Source organism: Anabrus simplex, chromosome 5 (genome assembly GCF_040414725.1).
Source record: "Anabrus simplex isolate iqAnaSimp1 chromosome 5, ASM4041472v1, whole genome shotgun sequence".
In the NCBI taxonomy this organism is placed as follows: Eukaryota; Metazoa; Arthropoda; class Insecta; order Orthoptera; family Tettigoniidae; genus Anabrus; species Anabrus simplex.
The window spans coordinates 42,750,182-42,763,889 of record NC_090269.1 but is presented as its reverse complement, the minus strand read 5'-3'; the positions used below and the strand labels follow the sequence as shown (position 1 = coordinate 42,763,889).

Genomic DNA, 13,708 nt, shown 5'->3' with positions numbered 1-13,708 from the left:
CATTTATTTACGAAATATATAGCTTCATTATAGTCCGGTGGTATTTGAAGGTGCTCAAATACGTCAGCCTAGTGTCGGTACATTTACTGGCACGTACAAATAACTCTTCGGGACTAAATTCCGGCACCTCGGCGTCTCAGGAAATCACAGAAGTACGTAGTGGGGCGTAAAACCAATAATATTAACATTCATTATTTCAATTCTGGGTTTTACATCTTGACTGCTTGTCATATCCTCTCGTATCATTGTCCGTAGATATGAATGTTGCAACTTGCTCTATTTTCTGTTTCTTTTTTTAACCTGTCACAATGTTTCTGCTTTCTTATTGTTAGTGCTCACTTCATACTTCTAACATGCTTCATTTAGGTCTTCTACAATTTTATTCACGGTCTGCTCATTCTCGGCTAATAACACTCATGCATAACCCTTTTGCATACTCTTTTCTTTAATACATACTCCTCTATTTCCATATAAGCACTCTCCAATAAGCCCCTCACTGGACAATTGGACAGTGTAATCCGGCTCCTTGGCTAAATGGTCTTTGTAGTGGAGTTTGGTTCTCAGAGTCCCGCGTTCGATCCCTGGTCGGGCCGAGGATGTTACTTGTTAATTTCTCTAGTTCGGGAAGTATATTTCTACATAGCGTTGGCGTTACGAAAGGCATTCGGCCGTAAAACTGAGCATAATCCACATACAGTGCCAGCCCCAAGAAATTGGAATTATTATTATTATTATTATTATTATTATTATTATTATTATTATTATTATTATTATTATTATTATTATTATTATTATTATTATTATTATTATTGGTTTTACGTCCTAACTACTTTTTTACGGTTTTCGGGGACGCCGAGGTGCTGGAATTTAGTCCCGTTGAAGTTCTTTTACATGTCAGTAAATCTAAAAACATGAGGCTGACGTCATTCAAGTACCTTCAAATACCACCGACAAGCTGGGCTCAGAAGTCCAGCGTCCCAACCGTCTGAGCTACTCAACCCGGTAGAATTAAAAGGGGAAAAAAAAAAGGACAGGGTAGGAGAGAAAGAGAACACGAAATGCCACCGATCTTACCAGAGATCGAATCTACTAGCTTTGAAACAAGATGATAGCGACTTACTGCCTGAACCTACTGTATAAAACTGGTGAAGTCGTCGTGATAAGAGTTATACAGACTCGATTAGTTTACAGAGAGTCTAACATTTCTTTATATCAATAAATTAGGGAAATTACTCGGTGTTATTCCTCATAGTTCGTCATTATCGTAATGATATCGGTAGCAGATAATGGAACAAATGATTCTAAAGTACACGTGATAGGATCAAGATTTCTCGCAACGTCCGGACTTTATACATAACTTATCTTCCAGAGTGACTGAAACATTTTGGCAAAGCCAGAAAAATGGGGGAACATGACAGGCAAGTGACATCGTCACTGCTTTCGCAGAAAGGCGGACGTGGTTCGAACCCCAGCAATACCTGCGAGATTTTTTAAAATCTAAAATACCTTGCAGGCAAAAAGTCTCAAAACGAACAGAATCAAAATCGTCAGCATTGTAACATCTTTTACCCTGCCTCTATGGATTAAATAACCGGTTCCACATCGCCTATTTGCAACCAGCTGTGCGATCTCGCGCTTATTTCTACACTTCTTATCTTTAAATCATTAAATATCGAGTCCAACTGTCGTCGTTTTGGTCTCCCTTCTCTTCTCTTACCTTCCATCTTAGTTCATTATTCTCCTAAGTAGCCTGTGGGGTTAATTCCCAACTTAACCTTTATCTCATTACTCCACGCACCCTCCTACCATTTTTCTCACCTGTTTACCTCACCAATCATTCACGCTTCTTTCACGTCCGTTATTTATTTATTTATTTATTTATTTATTTATTTATTTATTTATTTATTTATTTATTTATTTATTTATTTATTTTCCACACATTGTAGATACAATTCAGGGATGATGGTTGGAGAAAGAGCATAGCACTACACACACGAATGTGCCTCCATCCCCAATTAAAATTACAATATTAAATAATTACATTGATAGCCTACAGAATGTGCTTATATACAATTGCCGTATTTACATAGACGTATTATTCACAGGTCCTGTTCAACAATCAAGTAATTCTACTCACACACACACGGTTGAATCCCGACATTTACTTCAGCTACGCTGGCTCATTCATAGTCCCATACAATTCGCGCGTCCTCCCACGCATAATGAACATTCACACAGTAGAAAATTGTTATGTACAGAAGGTTGCTTTCATCTCATGGATAAGATATCCTAAGGCTATACAGTTTTCGCTCTCATGCAGCAAAATCGGTCTGAGCCATCGGTGAAGATATCTCCATCGGAGAGTTGACTTATTTCTTGGTTGCAACACGGCTACAACTTGCTGCTATGCTGACCGACTGCTTGGCTGAATGGTCAGCGTAGTGCTCTTCGATTCAGAGGGCCCCGGGTTCGATTCCCGGCCGGGTTGGAGATTTTAATCTTAAATCATTTTTCCACTGGCCCAGGGGGTGGTTGTTTCTATTGCCCCAGCATCTCTGTAACTCCACACACTACACTATCGTCCACCACAATAACACGCAGTTTCCTATACACGGCCGATGCCGCCCACCCTCGTCAGTGAGTCTGCCCTGCAAGGGCTGCACCAGGCAAGAAAGAGCCAAAACTGCTTTGCTATAATTTCATACCATTTCACCTACTATACTACCATCACTACCATCCAGCGAGAATATACATCCTAAATACTGATCCAAACTAAACCGAGTGGCACAGCAGTTTCGAAGAGCCATGACCTACCGAGTGACCGGTGCTCAACCCTAAGGCCTGCAGATTACGAGGAGTCGTGTGGTGAGCATGAAGAATCCTCTCGGGCGTTATTATTCTTGGCTTTCTAGACCGGGGCCGCTATGTTACCGTCAAAATTGTAATCTCGTACGCTCAGTGGACCTCGAACCAGCCCTCAGATCCGGGCACAAATATCTGGCCTGGCCGGGAATCGAACCCGGAACCTCCGGGTATGAGGTTGGTACGCTACTCCTATACGGCGGGGCCTGCTCTTTGAAGTGATCCAGTTGTGTGTTTTTTTTTTCTGGCCTGGCTTTCAGTGCTCCTAGGTTTCTTCCCTTGTGACATTACCTTAGTCTCAAAAATGATCATATTTTTCATCTAGGGTAAATGATTTTTAGACACTAATAGGTTAGAACATCCATTCCCAAACTGTGGCCGCGACGATGATCTAAGGGGTCCACAGTAATAATGTACGTTGTATTTAAAGAGTGAAATGAAATGAGGAACATATGTCTTCATGTCTTCACTGTTGTATAAGTTACATACTGTACACGTTTATGTAATTCTTGGCCGATAAATAGTACAAGTTGGCAGTATCCTGCGTAGACTTTGTTTCACAACTCCACGTCTTTGATCAACTTTTGGATCCATGACATCCTCTATACCCTACAATTTCTAGAAAGGAAATACTGAGTTTAATGCTTTTCATGGCAACATACCGTACCTGTATGAGTGTACCTTTTCTGCTCTCGCACAAATGAAAACGAAGTATCCGTACAGAAACGGAACTAGTGTTGAGGCCGATCTTCGGTTCGTGTGACTACGCTCGGTCTTCGGGAAACAGCTAGTTGCTTTACGTCGCACCGACACAGATCGGTCTTATGGCGACGATGGGACAGGAAAGGGCTAGGAGTGGGAAGGAAGCGGCCGTGGCCTTAATTAAGGTACAGCCCCAGCATTTGCCTGGTGTGAAAATGGGAAACCACGGAAAACCATCTTCAGGGCTGCCGACAGTGGGATTCGAACCTACTATCTCCCGAATTCTGGATACTGACCGCACTTAAGCGACTGGAGCTATCGAGCTCGGTCGGGAAACAGCACCATCCGTCCCATTAATTCAACAAATGTATGAAGTTAATTTTCTCAAGTACGTTTCCAGTTCCAGGCTGTTGTAATTATTAGCATGTGTCACCATGTTATATAATTTCTATGCATATATAAAGTATCCTCATGTAATTGAAGTTACATTCAAAATGTAAATGAAATGAAGTAGGCGTGTGGCCTTCGGAGAGGTCTGGTGCAGGTCTTCTGATTAGACACCCATAAGCGACCTGCGCGTCGTGATGAGTATGAAATGATGATGAAAACTGCACATACACCCAGTCCCCGTATCGGGGGAATTTACCATTTACGGTTTAAATTCCTGACCCTGGTGGGAATCGAACCCGGGACCCCTTTGACCAAAGGCCAGCACACTAACCATTTAACCATGGAGTCGGACAGTCCTATATTATACGAGTACAATCAAACATGGAAACATTACATCTTCTGTCTTTTCTTTATCACTGTATTCAGTATTTTCTGTGGCTAGCAGGTCCTTGGGCATGATTGTGATATGCAAAGGGTGCCTCAGAAACAAAAAGTTTAGGAAACCCTGGAGGTTAAAATGCAAACGTATTTAACCAAGGCGCAAATATCCTCTACCCGCACAACGGTTCTGCAGTGAGATTTGCATAAATAGTAGCGATCTGAAGTATCAGAACGCCTAAAATGTATGCAACTCTTTTACATAAGTGTTGAGCGGCTAGATTATACCTGCTCCTCGTTCAAATTACGTTGAAACTCATTAGTGCCCAAACATCTTCTCCTACCCATATTCACAGCATATCTTTTTAAGTTCCAAGATATTAATTGCAGACTGGAAGCACGGTCCTCCATTAACATCAAATTGTCGGCAAAGGCGCAGGCTGCTTACTGCATTTTCACTCAACTGAATCCCTCCCTGCCATTCTATACCTCTCGGCTAATAATCCATGTATGCTATGAACAACAAAAATGAAAGATTATTATCTTATCTAACATCTACCTGCTCCGAAGCAAGAACTCATGTGGCGCGATTGTCAGTATACATTCCTTGGATTCCCTAATCGCTCAGAATAACCTAGGTACATTTCCCCCGCCCCCTCCCTGATAGATACTTTGTCATATATGGCTTCCCTAGATCTACGAAAAATAAACTCGCAGCAATTTTCAATTACTTGACGCATACTACATTTTAGGAAGTACAGGCCCTCTCTGGTCTGAAACCACATTGGTTTTCATCCAATTTACTCTCCTCCAATAGTATTATTATTATTATTATTATTATTATTATTATTATTATTATTATAAGAAGAAGAAGAATAGGGCGAATTAATAATATCGTAGGGAATTCGTGCTTATTTGTCTCTTAAATAGATAATAATTTCGTGGTATCTGTAGGTAACGGCGTGTTATTGTGGTGGAGGATAGTGTTGTGTGATGTGTGAGTTGCAACGATGTTGCACACAGCACAAATACCCAGACCCCGAGCCATTGGAATTAACCTATGAAGGTTAAAAATTTCTGACCAGGCCGGGAATTGAACCCGGGACCCTCTGAATCGAAGGCCATTACGCTGACCATTCTGCCAACGAGTCGGACTCTTAAATCGATAATCATAATGGATTTAAGATTAATCGGGTGTAAAATTTGGTGACCCTTAATAATGAGAATGAAAATCCACAGCCTGTTTCCAGTTTCAACCGGGTTAGGAATGGATGAATGAAGCCCCCATCTAGCGGCGAGGATAGGAAACTGTGCGCCTGCCGAAGCCTGTCACACTCCTGTCGGGCAATAATGACAACGATGAAATGAAATATTGGAGAGTGTTGCTGGAATTAAAGATGACAGAACAAATTGGAGTACCCGGAGAAAAAGCTCTCCCGCCTCAGTTTTATCCAGCAAAAATCTCACATGGAGTGACCAAGATTTGAACCAAAGAGCCCACTGTGAGAGACCGGCGCGCTGCCACCTGAGCTACGGAGATTTCAGTGACCGTTTATAGTTAATATTATTATTTATTAATTAATACATGAACATGTACATATGTAGACGAGTTTATTACATCACTGCGCTTTATGTCCTTTGTTCGTAAGATGTAGAGCGTTTATCTCTTATGAAGTTCTTTGCTTTACTTTCCTTACTCGATTCTTGAAACGACGACATGCAAGATCAGGGTTACCATATTATCCCTTTTTACCAGGGAACATCCGTTTTTATGGCAACTTTCCTCAAACCCCCTACAGTCTGCTAGATTCCCCAGTTTTTTTCATCTGCCATTAAATTATTTAAAATATTTATCAGTTCAATTAATTTCAATCCCTTGCAATCAATACAGGGAAATACAACTACCTACAGTCATCTAGCCCTTGAGATAATTCTTCAATTTTATTTTTATAGATTTTAGTTTATTTGCTATGTCTGCCCTCTGGCGAGTCTTTGCTGAACTCATTTTAAAGTCGACAACACTGAAGGCACCACTCAGTTTTGTTTGTATTTCTAATTAACTCGTGAAAAGTGCCAGATTGGAAAGTAGTAGAAAATGTGGTACTTTGGAATGGTATTATTATTATTATTATTATTATTATTATTATTATTATTATTATTATTATTATTATTATTATTATTATTATTATTATTCGGCCGCCTGTTGCCATTTCTTGATGGATGCAGTATTTTTGTATCCGTCTCTTGGCACAGGCCAGAGCAAAGTGTAGCTTCCACCGACATCCCAGTCTCATCCATGGCTGTGACAATATGGAAGCTGCTGGGGTATGGGTGGTGCTGAGTAATGACATTTGGGGCACAACTAGTGTCTGAGTGTTATGAAAGGCGTTGCTCATAGGATCAGTCGTGCTGCAGTGGCACCTTCTGGTCCAGTGAGGAATGCAATGGCAAACTACCTCACTCCTCATCTTGCCTAGTACGCCTCATTTGGGCTCTGCCATTGGGTTTTGCAGTTTCCCTATAACTGTATAGCCTTTGGTGGTGCTATTTGAGGATCCAACCAGCCTCTGGGCTGATGACCTAACAGACATTATTATTCGGATTACCAAATTTTATTTTTGATTTCCCCTAAAGCCATTATTCATTTTTAACAAGTCATTGGATGACTATATATTTAATAAAACGTTTGTAATACATTGCAGACCGTAAAATATAGCCTACTACCGCAGGGCTTGACATATAACATTAAATACTGCAACTCTAAAATTTGAGAAGCTGGTCTCTGGCCTGACCCTATTGATAGATCTATACTCTTCACTGTTCGAATTGCGAGGTTGTGATTTAAACTGTGAAATACATCAACTGCTTTATTTTAATCGTGATTTGTTGCCTGCCCCGTAGTGTAGTCACGATCCTCTATTGAACTGCTACTTCATCACTGATATACAAGTAGCAGGTCGTGACTCTGAGGGAGTAAAATACAGTAGAGATAGATTTCGCAAGCAAAGTGAGTTAGGCTCTTTACTGCAATAACAAAGGTCGTTTTGCTGTTTTGAACTTATTCAAGGGAAAAAGGGAAATCCCCCCCCCCCCCGCCTGATATGTGCGAAGTGTTGGCGCGCCATTTTATATAAACTTCCTCTAGTTGGTATCCGCAGTGATAAGAACATGTGCTCTCTCTGGAGCGCAGTAGCAATCTTGTGACTAGTAGTGATAACACCTCTGCTCTATAAAGGTGCCTGTGGAGAGGATAGATGATCAGTTGTGAAATGAACACTGTGCTGGCGTGTCTTAACTACTATATTGCATTGGACTAACTCACCCGTCCAACGGGACCGATTCCAGATGGTATGTACTCATCTCTCTCAAAGCAAAGATAATAATATATTTCAGTTGTGTAGTAAATTTCTTTTTATGAACTTCACGGGAGTCATAACTGTAATGTTGAACTTAACACAAGCACGTATTAATTAATATGATAGTCCCACACAAAATTTGGAGTTGATTACTTACTTGGTTGAAAAATTAACAAATAATTGTATCTTTTATATGCTGCATGAAAACTGCTCCTTGCGGCACAGTTTTCATATTTTGGGTTATAATTTGGCATACTTGTAAAAATACTCTTACATTTTAAAAAACTCCGGGTTTTGCAGTCAGATATATTGAAGATATGTTTTCAATTTTTCATTATCCACTCAATAGGTTAAAATCTAGTTTGGTGCTATTTCAGGAGTGAGAATGTGAAGGTAATATTCAGCTGATAATAAAACGCAGAACTACTCTTAATTTATGTACATATTCAAACATTCTCTCAAAATTTCAGGTAAATTCGATAAGAACTTGGTCGAAAGAGCATTTTATGCATGGCAAGGAGCTGATTTAAAAAAAATATTAAAGCAAGTGAAAGTTTTAAGAGACATACTTTAAAACCGTCCTGCACTGCAAATTACTCCCTCAAATGTCTTTCTCCTCTTACGCAACAGCGTGTGCCTACTACAATAATAAGATACAGCTCTACACAAAATTTGGAGTCGATTAGTTACTTGGTTGCAAAGTTTTTGACATATAATTTTAATTTTATGTGTTGCATGGATAATGCTCCCCGCGGCAGATTTTTCATATTTTTGGGCTATATTTTAGCAGATTTATCAAAACTACTCATATATTTAAGAATATATTCCAGTGGTATTATTGAAATGGCAATCCTAAAGATCTTTGAAGGTTTTGTCTGACAACGTGAGAGAAAGGGGTATGGGGTTGCTGTATATACGCCAAACCGCTACCCTTACAATATGGCATTTCGAGACTTACAAATTGACTTCGGGAAAAATTGAAAACGGGATTTGAAAGAGGAAGAATTGGGGGATGTTTAGGGGTTGTTTTTTGTAAATATAGCAACATTTCAAACATGACTCTCCTCAACGAGGAACCCTACTGGATTTTCTATGTTTGATCGTCTTAGCCTTATTTACAACAAATTTCGTGATAGTAATTGACGGGAAGAGTAAAAGAATCGTGTAATATTGGGATGTATTTCAGTTACTTGCTAAACACTTTACTAAATTACAAATCAACTTTTTCAACAAGTATTCAGTACATCTACAGTTACTTTACAGAACACCAGTCGTGAGGTTTTTCGCATAATACAAAGTTTGCAAGGAAAATATTTTATTTCATTTCACCTCTAGTTGAGACTAAACATGATACCATAGAACCTTCGAAATTATAATTTTCCATGATTTCTATTAATTACTTAACGTTTCAAATAATTTGCGTTTTATTTTTAATATTCTCATCGCAAAGCCTCGACATCTTTATGGGGAAAGTGCATTTTTCAACTTATTGAAAAGACGCCATACAGGGGAATGTGAAAAATACCTGTGTTTAATTTTAAGAACATCGTTAGTGTAAGTATGATGTTTTTGTAAGCACTAGAGTGGTAAGAAAGTACCTCGTCCAGAAGTGGATAAGCTACTGTTTCTACTGTAGTACAACTGAAAAAATGTCCTAATTGTCATTTATTTTTCCCTGTTGTTGCTGCTTCCGTGCGATGGATAGTATATAAATTACTATAAAGTAACAGTTAAAAGTAAAATGTACTAAGAACGTAATCCTTATAAGCAATCCAATTACTTTTACTAAGTTACTTCCCAACTTTGGTTAGAGCTAATATAATCTTCAAGATAAAAATTCAAAATTTGGTTTAAATATAATTTTGGAATTCGAAACGGGTGGTGTATGTTTTATTTGGTACCTTCCTATCACTTTTTCTAATTTTGAAAAACTAATTGTTTAAAAAGAATGTATTTCAAATAAAAGAGCCTAGTGCATATTTTCTACATAACATAAATATTTTCTACATAATATACACTACCGTGCAAAAAAAATTATGAAAAGATCTTCAATAGCTTTTGAATTATGATCAAAGCTACGCGTGAAAATGAAGTTATAGAAAACGAACGGGGGCATTTACAAATATATTACTTTTCCAGCAAATTAAAGGGGAAAGGACATCCTATAAACTGAAAATACTTTTTAACTTGTAAACTTGTACCTTCCCCTTTCTCTCCTTATTGAACCATTTTTCGGACATTGCACAGTTGTCTTGAGATGTGATCGTGGTGACCTTATTTATTCTCTGAATTTGTGATACACTAACGTAAAGATTCGTAGGACGGTTCATTACGTTGGTGATACGTAATTTCTTACGACTGTTACAGTATACGTATCATTTTAAGTTTCATGCGAACACAACATCAGAAAGACAGCATAAGCTATTGTCTGTTCGAAACACGCTTGAAGTTTTGAAAAAAATTAAAGCACGTTTAGATTCTGACTCTTAGAGGTATGAAGATATCATTAAAAGAAAGAGATGAACCACGAAGAGGAGAGAACATTTTCCCAGACCTGTCAAATATGATACCATCGAAGTCTGTTGAATACATTACTCTCCTTAATGTTATTCTTGTACTGTGTGAATAAGATGTTTGATTTCTTCCACCCTTTGTTCCATCGGATGGCCATCGAAGATGGGTAGTGGATTGTTATGGGGCTTTCCGCTCATTAATGACAATAAAAAGTATAGTTTTTTGCCTATAGCTCTGGATCATTCCCCTATTCCTATCCCACGAAGTGTACTCATTACAAATTCTTTCGTTTATGCATCTCCTGCATTTCAGGGCCTACAGAAAGTTCGCTGTTTACCCTTGTCACCCCCCCCCCCCCTCCCCGGAGATACTGACCGTAAAAACATCCATCACGAATTAAATGGAAAGAAATGAAAATGTTACTCTTGCTAAGGACTCGAACTGAATACCCCACTCTACCCCACTCACAGGGTGCATACATTCACAGATTTCGCTGAGGACGGTCAGTATTCTAAAAAAAAAAAAAAAAAAAAAAACAAAAAAAAAAAAAACACTCAGCTCGTTTGACCTTCATGAGATTGTCTTCGGAGACATCCGCCGGACAAGAACAAGGTTTCTATGAAACCATCCGACGATACCCAGAGTGCTTTCTACCGGCAAATGTTAGAAAATATAATTTCGGTGCGACGTAAAGCCCCTAGCAAATATATATATATATATAAAATTTCAAAACGTAATCGCTTTAGACGAGAACTAATACTTCGACACACAGTGAGTTGGCCAAGCGGTTAGAGGCGCGCATCTGTGAGCTTGCATTCGGGAGGTAGTGGGTTCGAGCCCCTACTCTCGGCAGTCCTGAAGATGGTTTCCCAGGCAAATGCTGGGGCTGAACCTTAAGGCCACGACCACTTCCTTCCCACTAATGGCCTTTTCTTATCCCACCATCGCCATAAAACCTACCTGTGTCAGTGCGACGTAAAGCATCTTGTATTTTAACAGTCCTAATTTTGAAACTAAAGCTGAAAATATGCTTGGACTCGGAACTCGAAACAACTACTCTCCGGACAGGTTCGTTAACGAACTCTGCTAGGACGAGAATCGCAGGAAGAGACAATTTCCTTCGTTTGGGAGTCGGGCTGATTAGCTCAGGTGGTAGAGTGCTGGCCTTCTCTACTCAGGTTGGAGAGTCCCATCCCAGCCCAGTCCAATGGTTTTGAAGGTGCTCAAATACGTCAGCCTCGTGTTGGTAGATTTACTGCCATATTAAAGAACTGCTGCTGGACAGAATTCCGGCACCTCGGTGACTCTGAAAACCGTTAAAATAGTTAGTGCGACGTAAATTCAAAAATATTATCATATATTATCTTCGTTTTGGGACGACTGTCTCAATACCTCAGACTACAATACTTCTTTCCAACGTAGGCTAGTCTAAATGTGTGTCGCGGGTCAGTATCTTCACACACCAAAGGGAATCAAGGAGACCTTATCTGCTTTACGGTAAGGGCAACTAATAACCACGCCACTTCCATGGTACTGAAAAAGAAAGATAATGGGCAGAGCCTTGAGAAGTTGGAACGTGACTTTCTCAAGGCTTCACAAGTCCAAAATTGTCAGATTCGGAATAGAACTAATGGTCATCAAGAGGGAGATCTTATGTAATAAAATGTATGTATGCACCATGCAAGTGGCTGTGTGGTTTGGGTCACGTAGCTGTCAGCTCGCATTCCGGAGATAGTGGGTTCGAACCCCACTGTCAGCAGCTCTGAAGATGGTTTGCCGTGGTTTCCCACAAAGCTGTACCGTAATTAAGACCACGATATCTTCCTTCCCATTCCTAACCCCTTCCTATCGCTTACTCGCCATAAGACCTATCTGTGTCGGTGCGACGTAAAGCAAGTTGTAATATATGTGAATGTATAGTCCTCAGTCTTGAGGCTAACTGGATTCCCTTCAGTTCCAAAATCTGTTCTCATAGGTAGCCGAGACATCATAGCAGTGTCGTACAAGAGAAATGAGTGGTGGTGTAATTTCTCGTTGCTTTCCTCACAGACAATTATTTATCGACCCTGTAAGCGAGACTTTCACACTATTCATACCTCAGTCTACCCCTACCGTTCTTACTGCCTACACTTCCTTCAAAAACTAACTGAACAAGTCCTGGGTGTATTGAGATGTATCCTATCATTCTATCTCTTCTCGTCAAATTTAGCCAAATCGATTTCATCTCGCCATCTCGATTCAGTATCTCTTCATTTGTGATTCGATCTATCCGTCTCATCTTCAGCGTTCTTTTGTAACATCAGATTTCAAACGCTTCTGTCCATTTTTTTCCTGAGCTAGTTATCGTCCAGGTTTCATTTCCATACAATGCCACATTCGAATAATAATAATAATAATAATAATAATAATAATAGCATCATATGACTGAGTGTACAGAAAGGAAGAGTAAATTTCGGACATAACTGGCATTTTTTGGCAAATTTTCTTTCCTAGTGACCTGTCTGAAACGGAGACCTTAATTTACAAAAAGGTTCAATACAGCGCTCCTAGGACTGGAACGACTGCTTGGAGTTGGCTGGGTTTGTTTTAATCAATAAAGGGCATTCAAATGTAGGTCAGGCTGAAATCCACTTGTAATAGCAGCTGCATTTCCAACATGAGAATTAAAGAGGAACTGTAGTCCGTACGATATCGTTACACTTAATGTGCATCTTAAATTAAATAATAGTAATTTCAGCTTCCAACGACGCTGTGGCATTTTATAGCACCCCGTTATTAATTTCGAAGCGTTTTCAATCAACTTCGATGTAAGATATAGTTTTAGAAATGTTAAAAATAATTAACACTTGCACGCCCCGGCCCCTCTGTCACCCCCAACCCCGCCCCTCCCACCTACATCGACTCTTAGCGGCGTTATGAAAACTGGGATAATTGAAACGATTACAGTGTCCTTAGTTTACATGCATTCCAACGAAGCAAAGGATTTTCTAGACAGTAATAGTTTCGTAATTTTATGTCTAAATATTTGTAAGCCGGGCTGATGGGCTCGGACGGATGAGGCCTTGGCCTTCTGACCCCAACTTGGCAGGTTCGATCCTGGCTCAGTCCGGTGGAATTTGAAGGTGCTCAACCAGCCTTGTGTCGGCAGATTTACTAGCATGTAAAAAAACTCCTGCGGGACTAATTACGTCACCCTGGCGTCTCCGAAAATCATAAAAGTAGTTAGTGTTACGTAAAGGAATTATTATTATTATTATTATTATTATTATTATTATTATTATTATTATTATTATTATTACCGGTATTAATACATATTTGTAATTGTGAAGCGCTAGCAAGTGCTTAAATTAAAGGTCTCAGAATATTCTTTTATTAGCATAAAAATGTTTGAATACAAACTTTTCCGAAAATGTTGAAAGTCGTCGTCATTGTCTGTTGCATCGAAAAGCAGGCTCCTATGAAGAAGGGGTACAAATTTTCATCCAACTACTTTTTCTATCAAGAAA

General features: G+C 39.5%; 1 protein-coding gene across 4 annotated transcripts in view; it reads left to right on the top strand.

Moving 5' to 3' along the window:
- LOC136873716 (BTB/POZ domain-containing protein 2) overlaps positions 1–13,708 on the top strand; it is a 770,371-nt gene that overhangs the window by 719,798 nt on the left and 36,865 nt on the right. Inside the window, exon 1 of one of the 4 annotated variants that reach the window (XM_067146854.2) lies at positions 7,548–7,680. The exons of the other annotated variants lie outside the window; for them this stretch is intronic. Within the exon in view, the coding sequence (XP_067002955.2) occupies positions 7,678–7,680 (3 nt within the window). The 5' untranslated portion in view covers positions 7,548–7,677. Of the gene's footprint in view, positions 1–7,547; positions 7,681–13,708 lie in introns of those variants that run through there. 4 annotated transcript variants of the gene reach the window in all.